Source organism: Oncorhynchus kisutch, unplaced genomic scaffold, assembly GCF_002021735.2.
Source record: "Oncorhynchus kisutch isolate 150728-3 unplaced genomic scaffold, Okis_V2 scaffold1145, whole genome shotgun sequence".
NCBI classification, from domain to species: domain Eukaryota; kingdom Metazoa; phylum Chordata; class Actinopteri; order Salmoniformes; family Salmonidae; genus Oncorhynchus; species Oncorhynchus kisutch.
In genome coordinates this window covers 1-10,302 of record NW_022263090.1, presented here as the reverse complement: position 1 = coordinate 10,302, position 10,302 = coordinate 1, and the positions used below count along the sequence as shown (strand labels likewise).

The window sequence follows — 10,302 nt, the reverse complement described above, 5'->3', positions numbered from 1 at the left end:
GAAGGAACTGGTCGTCGAACCTCAGCAAGTGAGGTATCCAGCTCAAATGGCCCAGCAGCAACCCAACCCCATTCCTCAGCAATTTTGGCATGTAGCCCAAATTTCCCAGCAGCAACTGGCCCCAAATTCTCAGCAGAAGCACTACGAAAGCACTGAAGATGGTGCCTCAAGCCAGCATTGTTGAACAGTCGGGTGTCATCCCAATCTCTTCCTACAGTTCCAAATCGCACTACAAGAATGGCAGAACTGGAGTCTCCCAAATTGGCTACACTCCTAGGGAGGCAATGCCTGTTGACAGTGGAAATGCTCCCAAGGACGGTTATGTTAGCATTGGTGCACCAAGCATATATCCAACACTAGTGAAGGATTCTGCAAGGTAATGGTTCACTTTAACCTGCTCTGAACTTTGCTCTCTGAATTTGAAGGCCTTTGTACTAACCATATATCTATCAACAGGAAAATATAATGGATTCATATCCATTATAAGGAGAGGTTACAGTCTCACCAGACACCCAGGATCAGTGCGGGCAGTGATCGATTGAATAGTATGCATTTAGTTTAACTTGCATTTAAGAGCAGTTGGAGGCCACGGAAGGAGAGTTGTATGGCATTGAAGCTCATCTGGAGGTTAGTTAACAGTGTCCAAGGAGGGGCCAGAAGTATACAGAATGGTGTCGTCTGTGTAGAGGTGGATCAGAGAATCACCAGCAGCAAGAGCAACATCATTGATGTATACAGAGAAAAGAGTCGGCCTGAGAATTGAACCCTGTTGGCACACCCATAGAAACTGTCAAAGGTCCGGACAACAGGCCCTCCGATTTGGCACACTGAACTCTATCAGAGAAGTAGTTGGTAAACCAGACGAGGCAATCATTTGAGAAACCAAGGCTGTCAAGTCTGCCAATAAGAATGTTGTGATTGACAGAGTCGAAAGCCTTGGCCAGGTCGATGAATACGGCTGCACAGTAATGTCTCTTATCGATGGCGGTTATGATGTCATTTAGAGCCTTCAGCGTGGCTGGGGTGCACCCATGACCAGCTCTGAAACCAGATTGCATAGCGGAGAAGGTATGGTGGGATTCGAAATGGTCAGTAATCTGTTTGTTAACTTGGCTTTCGAAGACCTTAGAAAGACAGGGTAAGATATAGGTCTGTAGCAGTTTGGGTCTAGAGTGTCACCCCCTTTGAAGAGGGGGATGACCGCGGCAGCTTTCCAAACTTTGGGAATCTCAGACGATACGAAAGAGAGGTTGAACAGGCTAGTAATATGGGTTGCAACATTTTCGGCATACATTTTTAGAAAGAGGGGTCCAGATTGTCTAGCCCGGCTGGTCCAGATATTGCAGCTCTTTTAGAACATCAGCTATCTGGATTTGGGTAAAGGAGAAATGGTGGGGGTTTTGGCGGGGTGCTGTGGAGGATGCCGGGCAGTTGACCAGGGTAAGGGTAGCCATGTGGAAAGCATGGCCAGCCGTAGAGAAATGCTTTTTGAAATTCTCAATTATAGTGGATTTATCAGTGGTGACAGTGTTTCCTAGCCTCAGAGCAGTGGGCAGCTGGGAGGAGGTGCTCTTATTCTCCATGGACTTTACAGTGTCCCAGAACCTTTTTGAGTTAGTACTACAGGATGCAAATTTCTGTTTGAAAAGCTTGCCTTAGCTTTTCTAACTGCCTGTGTATATTTGTTCATAACTTCCCTGAAAAGTTACATATCACGAGGGCTATTCGATGCTAATGCAGAACGCCACAGGATTTTTTTTGTGCTGGTCAAGGGCAGACAGGTCTGGAGTGAACCAAGGACTATATCTATTCCTAGTTCTACATTTTTTAAGAGGGGCATGCTTATTTAAGATGGTGAGGAAGGCACTTTAAAGAATAGCTTGGCATCATCTACTGACGGGATGACGTTAATGTCATTCCAGGTTACCCCGGCCAGGTCGATTAGAAAGGCTTGCTCACAGAAGTGTTTCAGGGAGCGTTTGACAGTGATGAGGGGTGGTCGTTCTGTCTGAGACCCATTACGGATGCAGGCAATGAGGCAGTGATCTTTGAGATCTTGATTGAAAACAGCAGAGGTGTATTTGGATGGCGAGTTAGTTAGGATGACATCTATGAGGGTGCCCGTGTTTACTGATTTGGGGTTGTACCTGGTAGGTTCATTGATAATTTGTGTGAAATTGAGGTCAACAAGCTTAGATTGTAGGATGGCCGGGGTGTTAAACCTCTAGTGACTCCCCACCCCGCATGAGGGAGCGTAATCATCGACTGACACTAATTAGCATAACGCAAAGGACATAAATATTCCTAGAAAATATTCCTATTCATGAAAATCACAAGTGAAATATATTGAGACACAGCTTAGCCTTTTGTTAATCACCTGTCATCTCGGATTTTCAAAATATGCTTTACAGCCAAAGCTAGACAAGCATTTGTGTAAGTTTATCGATAGCCTAGCATAGCATTTTGTCCAGCTAGCAGCATGTAACTTGGTCACGGAAATCAGAAAAGCAATCAAATTAAATAGTTTACCTTTGATGAGCTTCGGATGTTTTCACTCACGAGACTCCCAGTTAGATAGCCAATGTTCCTTTTTTCCAAAAATATTATTTTTGTAGGCGAAATAGCTCTATTTGTTCTTCACGGTTGGCTGAGAAATCGCCGAAAATTGCAGTCACGAAAACGCCGAAAAATATAAAAAATTTGCTCCATAATATCGACAGAAACATGGCAAACATTGTTTATAATCAATCCTCAAGGTGTTTTTCAAATATCTATTCGATAATATATCCACCGGGACAATTCGTTTTTCAGTAGGACCGATTGGAATAATGGCTACCTCTGTATTTTACTTGAGAATCTCTCTGGGAGCATCAGGTGACCACTTGAGCAATGTAGCCGCTTACGTGTATTCTTCAACATAAATGCGTAAAACTACGTCACAATGCTGTAGACCCCTTGGGGAATACGGAGAAAAAGTAATCTGGTTGATAGCCCATTCACTGCTCAATAGGGACGCATTGGAACGCAGCGCTTTCAAAACACGAGGCACTTCCGGATTGGATTTTTCTCAGGCTTTCGCCTGCAACATCAGTTCTGTTATAGTCACAGACAATATTTTTTGAGTATTTTTTATATAATATAGTAGCACAAACTCTGAAGATAGATGTGGGGCAATCAATTCACATATGGTATCGAGTGCACAGCTGGGGGCAGAGGGAGGTCTATAGCAAGCGGTAGCAGTGAGAGACTTGTTTCTGTAAAGGTGCATTTTTAGAAGTAGAAGCTCAAATTGTTTAGGTACAGACTGAGATAGTAATACAGAACTCTGCAGGCTATCTTTGCAGTAGATTGCAACACCGCCCCCTTTGGCAGTTCTATGCTGGCGGAAAACGTTATAGTTAGCGATGTAGATTTCAGGGTTTTTGGTGGTTTTCCTAAACCAAGATTCAGACACGGCTAAGACATCTGGGTTGGCAGAGTGTGCTAAAACAGTGAGTAAAACAAACTTAGGGAGTAGGCTTCTAATGTTAACATGCATGAAACCAAGGCTTTTACATTTACAGAAGTCAACAAATGAGAGCACCTGGGGGGTGGGAGTGGAGCTAGGCACTGCAGGACCTGGATTAACCTCCACATCACCAGAGGAACAGAGGGGATGTAGGATAAGGGTACGGCTAAAGGCTATACGAACTGGCCGTCTAGCACGTTCGGAAACAGAGAGTAAAAGGAGCAGGTTTCTCGGCACGATAACATAGATTCAAGGCATAGTGTACAGACAAAGGTAAGGTAGGCGGTGAGTACATTGGAGGTAAACCTAGGCATTGAGTAATGATGAGAGAGATATAGTCTCTAGAGATGTTTAAACCAGGTGATCATCGCAGGTGGAACAACATGGTTGGTTCAGGCATGGTTGGTTAAGGCATATTGAGCAGGGCTAGAGGCTCTACAGTGAAATAAGACTGTAATCACCAACCAGGACAGTAATGGACGAGGCATATTGATATTAGAGTGAGGCATGCGTAGCCAAGTGAACATATGGGTCCAGTGAGTGGTTGGGCTTGCTGGGGACACGGCGATTCAGACAGATTAGCAGGCCGATGCTAACAAGCTAACAGTTAGCAGGCCGGAGTCGGCAAGCTAGCTGTTAGTAGACCGGGGTAAGCTAGCAGTTAGCAGGCCGGGTTAGCCGGGGCTAGCAGTTAGCAGACCGGGTTAGCAAGCAAGCAGTTAGCAGGGGCTAACTCTTGCCTCTTCATGCTGTGACGTCGATAGACCAGTCGTGGACTTAGTAGGGTTCCAAGTAGCTCTAGGTAGCTAGCAGGCCTAGCTGGTTAGCATAATGGGCCTTCAGCGGGCGTCGCGCTTGAGGGACCTGTTGTAGTCCTCGGGCAGATTATGTCAGTATTCCAGTTGTAGGGGACCTACGGGGTTCCATGCTCCGTACCGGCTGTAGAAGGGGTCCGGATATTGTAGCTCAGGAGTATGCTTCGGTGGTAGCACAGTAGCCCTGGCCGGGCTAGCTTCAAGCTAATTGGTGCTTGCTCTGGGATGGAAACGCTAGCCAGGAGTAGTCAACCGGGATTGTGGTTAGCTAGTTGTGAAGATCCAGATGAAAATGTTCAGTTTGCGGTAGGAATCCGGGGATAAAATAAGAGGTCCGTTATGCTCTGGTTAGAGTCACGTTGTTCGAACTGGCGAGAGCTTTCCGAGCTGAAGGTTAGCTGATGACCGCTGGCAATGGTTTGCTGACTGATAGCTGGTAGTTAGCTGGCTAGCTTCAGTTGAGGGATTCCAGATCCAAAGTAAATATAAATACTTTAGAAAAAAAAGCAGATCCACGCCACATTGGGTGAGGCGGGATGCAGGAGAGTATTTAGATGTTGAGGTTTAGCAAAATATTTTAAAAGATATGCAAAGAAAAATATGTAAAACGATATATACAAGGGACACGACAGGACAAAGACGTCTGACTGCTACGCCATGTTGGATTGAAGTCCAGAGATGAGTCCAGAGAGACAGAGGATGAGAACCAGAAAAACCACTATGATTCCTACAGCTGCAGTCAGAACTGAGGTATGTTTCCTTAAAAGATCAAATGGACGATGGCATGTCTTATAATGTAAAAACGAACATAATTCAGAATATCAACACAATACATGTTACTACTTGGAGATCTTATACTACTTGTCAAGGGATCCAAGCCAACACATAATTATGAACCAAAGTGTAATCAGTCAAAACACAATGATTAAGATCAGCTTGAAACTTGTAGTTTTGTATAGAAGTATTGAAGATGTAACTTTACCTGCTACAATGATCATCAGAGCTGTAGAGTTCATAGATCCTCTTCCATTCTGGGCCTCACAGTAGTATTCTCCTCTGTTTTCAGAGATGATGTTAGTGATGCTGTAACTCTGTCCTGATGCTTATGCTGAGATTACATTCGTCTTGTACCAGCTGTATTTGTCCACAGGTGGGTTGGCATCACTGCATCCTCACTGCTGACCGGGTATAAGATCCGGCTGTTGGGCTTTTTCCACAACATTATTCACCAGCTTAAGAAGTTATACTTCAATGTCTCAGGTGGAGTTATTCACCAGCTATAGAGTGAGTTGTTGTTTATGTTTCTAAGACTGCAGGGTGGGAGATACAACAATGGCCTTGAGAACAGCAGGAAGTGTGTTGGTGGTCTTTCTCTGGTCTGTAGCAGGTATGGTCTTTCTCTGGTCTGTAGCAGGTATGGTCTTTCTCTGGTCTGTAGCAGGTATGGTCTTTCTCTGGTCTGTAGCAGGTATGGTCTTTCTCTGGTCTGTAGCAGGTATGGTCTTTCTCTGGTCTGTAGCAGGTATGGTCTTTCTCTGGTCTGTAGCAGGTATGGTCTTTCTCTGGTCTGTAGCAGGTATGGTCTCATTCATATCTTTTCGTTGCTCTGTTTAACAATCTAAAAACATTTCTAAAAGTTTAAAAATCCTAATGTTATTCCGATGTGTTCTGTTAAGTGTCTCCTCTTCACTTTAAATAGTTATATTTCAAACCTCACTGAGGTTTCATTCACACTTCTGCACATCAGGAGCTGAATAAGAATGATGTCAACCACAAGCAAGTTGTTCCATTTCAATTCCACTCAATTCAGGAAGTAGATTGAAATTCTAATTCCAATTATCTTCAAACCTTTTCAATGAGTGAAAATGTAGAATTGGAATTTGGTTTACTTTCTGAATTGACATGGGATTGACCCCAATGGTAACAATTTATTTGACACAGTGTCATAGCACGCTATGACTTTGTCATGACCATGTCACAATATGTCATAACAGCTGACATAACTTATCATAACCTGTCATAATATGGTCATAACATTCTCATGACCTATCATCACCTGCTGTGACATATATTGTGTTATTTTATGGCTGATTATGACACCTACTTAAGAGTGTCAAAACCCACCTTTATTGAAATGTGTTTTTTCCCTGCCAAGAAGTTACATTTCGTTTGAAAGTTTGTAATGAATTATTTACAGTCATGTTTCTTTTCATCATATTTTAAAACCTCTTAAGGATCTGCCCCTTTTCTTCAATTTTTGCCTAAAATGACATACCCAAATCTAACTGCCTGTAGCTCAGGTCCTGAAGCAAGGATATGCATATTCTTGGTACATTACCATTTGAAATGAAACACTTTGATGTTTGTGGAAATATGAAAGGAATGTTGGAGAATATAACACATTTGATCTGGTAAAAGATAATACAAAGGAAAAATCAACCGTTCTTTTTAATTTTTTGGGACCTTCATCTTTGATATGCAAGAGAAAGGCCATAATGTATTATTCCAGCCCAGGTTAGATTTTTAGCCCCTCGATGGCAGCATTGTATGTGCAAAGTTTTAGAGTGATCCAATGAACCATTGCATTTCTGTTCAAATGTTGTATCAAGACTGTCCAAATGTGCCTAATTTGTTTATTAATAACATTCATGTTCAAAATGGTCCACTCTCCTCAAACAATAGCATGGTATTATTTCTCTGTAATAGCTACTGTAAATTGTACAGTGAAGTTAAATTAACAAGAATGTAAGCTTTCTGCCAATATCAGATATGTCTATGTCCTGGGAAATGTTCTTGTTATTTACAACCTCATGCTAATCGCATTAGCCTACGTTAGCTCAACTGTCCTGTTGCGTAACAATGACATTTTGGAACAGTGAGGGCATTCTGACATCACATGCATAAAAAACTTATGCTGGGGCAACCGTTAGAGATATTGGAACTCATGTGAAAAGGTTAATGTCTTAATCCGCGCTGCCCTCAAACTAAGGCACGCTGCCTGCTTTTATGTATAGGCTGTTTCAACTTGTCAAATTCATATGATTTTCTAACAAGTTTTATTTTCTAACAACAGTTTGAGTTGGGGTCCTCATTATTTCACATAAAAGTAGGCCATTTCACTTTTGCTGACAATTCAGTTTTTGGGGAATTACTGAGCCTGACGAACTTTCCCAAGCACCTCCCAATTGTTTCCGCAGATCAAGTATGCAGACATTTGCGCATCTCCAGTCAGAACAGGACCTGCACAAACTTTTTCACATTTTCCAGCTGGTGCCCGCATCGCCTTCATTGTTGTTTTCATTACTACATGAGAATAACTTTGGACATTTTGGGGGGAAATGTCCCATTATAAAAGAGTAAAAGTATAATCCAGCCTATTTATCTTCAATATATTTAATTAACATTACAAGGAAAAAACATTGGGGGTTCTCTTCTCTTCGGACCAGGTTCTGTTATGGTTCTCTACAGTCCAGGTTCTGTGTTGGTTGACTTCAGTCCAGGTTCTGTGGTGGTTCTCTTCAGTTCTGATAATCGGAGGGCTCAACATCTATCTGAGGGTCTGTGTCACTGTCCAGGTTCTGTGGTGGTTTGCTTCAGTTCTGATAATCGGAGGGCTCAGCATCTATCTGAGGGTCTGTGTCACAGGGGAGTCCCTTAATCTGAAAGAAGACACACTGAATGAACACTTTACACCGCACTTCATGAAGTGTTTATGGACACTTACACGCACACACACATACATACATACATACATACATACATACATACATACCTACTCCCAGGGTGTCACTCTGGTGATCTGGTCTTCTTCTTCATAGATGTGCACATGTCACTGTTAGGGTCAGGATGGACACTCTGTGGAGAGAACGAGAGAGTCAAAGAGAGAGTGTGAGAGGGAGGGAGGGAGGGAGGCAAAGAGAGAGCATGAGAGGGAGGGAGGGAGGGAGGGAGGGAAGGAGGGAGGGAGTAGAGAGAGAGAAATGCATGAGCACTTTGTGACACCACTCTCTCTTTCATTTTCTCTGAACAAATTCAAATACTGTATAAAACACAAACACATAATAAGAGACGTACTGCCAGAGTGTCGTAGTCAGGTGACATGGTCCTCATGTTCAGACCTGTGTACGTGTCACTGTTAGGGTCATGATGGACACTCTGGAGAGAGCGGGAAATAGAGAGAGGGAGAGAGAACATGGTAACAGTGAAAATAGTGTGAAAGAGACTGTTGTGATACAGTAAATTAATGTCACCAGGTGTGGAGGTGGAGGTTTACTGATATAATCACCTGTGTGTCTGCTGTGGCGTCACTTCCTCCTGTGGATCTCCTGTAAAGTGGAACATAGTGAGATAAAATCTCTACTGACCTCTACTGGAGGTTTATAAACATTTCATATTTATCCCTGGTATGAAAATCCTCACCTCTTCAGAGTGCAGTAGATGGTGAGGAGCAGAGCTCCAGCAGTCAGGACAGCCCCCACCCCCATTACAGGAACCCAGGGAAACACTGCTGCAGGATCATGGGTTTAGGTGTCAGTAGGTTAGAACATATATCTGTTTGTAGTTGTATTTATTATGGATCCTCATTAGCAAAATGTAGGCAGTAAAATTAAGGCAATTATTCCATTTTTAAAACATTACAATGCATTCACTACAGATTGCACAACACATTACTTATATGACCTTAGGCACCTACTCTAACACCACATATCTACAACACAAAATCCGTGTGTACATGTGTTTATAGTGCTTATCTGTTAAAACAGTCATATCACAGAGCACCAGAAATAGACAGAACATGACATACTTACACATGACATTAATATGGACAGGGATGGAAGTCTCTGTCCCTTTAATGTTGCTAGCTTCACAGTAGTATTCTCCTCTGTCCTCAGAGCTGATAGAAGTAATGCTGTAACTCTGTCCTGATGCTTTTGGTGAGGTTACGTTCTTCTTGTACCAGGTGTATTTGTCCACAGGTGGGTTGGCATCACTGCTGCAGGTCAGAGTCACTGAACTGCCCTCCACTATTTCACCAGAGGGACTAACTGACACTGAGGTGTTCCTTGGTCCATCTGATGTAAAAGACAGTGGATTTAGAAGGAGTACAAATTAGGTTAGTTGCAAATATTCTATTAACTTTCCACAAATGTACTTTTCCACACAATGACTTTTAGATTCACCCTCTTATTGAAGATTCTCTATTCAAGTATCATGTGAAGCTAATATCTGTCACTACAATGTTAATATACCAAACTAAATATTTAAACCCATCTACTCACATCTGACAGTGAGAGTCTCATCAGCAGAGGGGAGATCCTCATGTCCTTCTACAGAACAGGAGTATCTGCCTGCATCCTCACTGCTGACTGAGAAAAGGATATAGACAGGAGAGGAGGTGTTGCTGTTTGGTATAGACTGTCCATTCTTATACCAACTGTAGACTGGGATGGGGTCCAGTGTACATTTGGTTCTACATCTCAGTGTGACATTCTCCCCCTCTGACACAGATGTAGGATCCATCTCCAACACAACATCTAGAGTAAAGAGGAAACAAATCATTATTATCCTCCTATATATGTCCTCTTATATGAATACTACTAGATTTGTTTTTTTTCTGTCACATACCACCACAGTTCTCTGTATGACTGCCCCTTAATAAGTTCTTTACAGTAATAGATGTGAGATGAGTGACATATTACCTGTGACAGTCAGGGAGACAGGTGAGCCAGCAACGTATCTCCTGAGTTATCAATCTGAATCTGTACCCAGCAGAGGCTCCTCAATCTCAGGTCTGTGATTCTCAGGGTACAGTCACTCTCCTTATCCCAAGGTACTCTAATGACCCTCATACCCTGGCACTGAGCTCAGATCTTCAGGCCCACACCAGACCATTTAGTAACCAAAAGCATGTTTGAGCTCAGGATAACTGGAAATGTGTAAGAGCGGATTGTCCAATGTTGACCCCTTCAAGGTACAGAT

General features: G+C 42.8%; 1 protein-coding gene across 1 annotated transcript; it reads right to left on the bottom strand.

Moving 5' to 3' along the window:
- Positions 1–7,698: 7,698 nt before the first annotated feature.
- On the bottom strand, positions 7,699–10,055 carry LOC116364991 (B-cell receptor CD22-like). The gene is made up of 8 exons (XM_031817772.1): positions 10,023–10,055; positions 9,603–9,857; positions 9,132–9,395; positions 8,743–8,830; positions 8,609–8,648; positions 8,398–8,478; positions 8,100–8,178; positions 7,699–7,982 (listed from the first exon to the last, which is right to left on the bottom strand). Exons 2-7 carry the CDS (start codon positions 9,841–9,843, stop codon positions 8,110–8,112), a joined length of 783 nt encoding a protein of 260 aa, XP_031673632.1. The 5' UTR covers positions 9,844–9,857; positions 10,023–10,055; the 3' UTR covers positions 7,699–7,982; positions 8,100–8,109.
- Positions 10,056–10,302: the final 247 nt, after the last annotated feature.

Excerpts from the sequence above, each read along its gene's own strand:
- LOC116364991 (XM_031817772.1), bottom strand. The coding sequence starts at position 9,843 with ATGGATCCTACATCTGTGTCAGAGGGGGAGAATGTCACACTGAGATGT. Across the intron at positions 9,396-9,602 it reads TGAGACTCTCACTGTCAGAT|ATGGACCAAGGAACACCTCA; the intron begins GTGAGTAGATGG and ends CTTTTACATCAG. Across the intron at positions 8,179-8,397 it reads CTGACTACGACACTCTGGCA|AGTGTCCATCCTGACCCTAA; the intron begins GTACGTCTCTTA and ends TTCTCTCCACAG.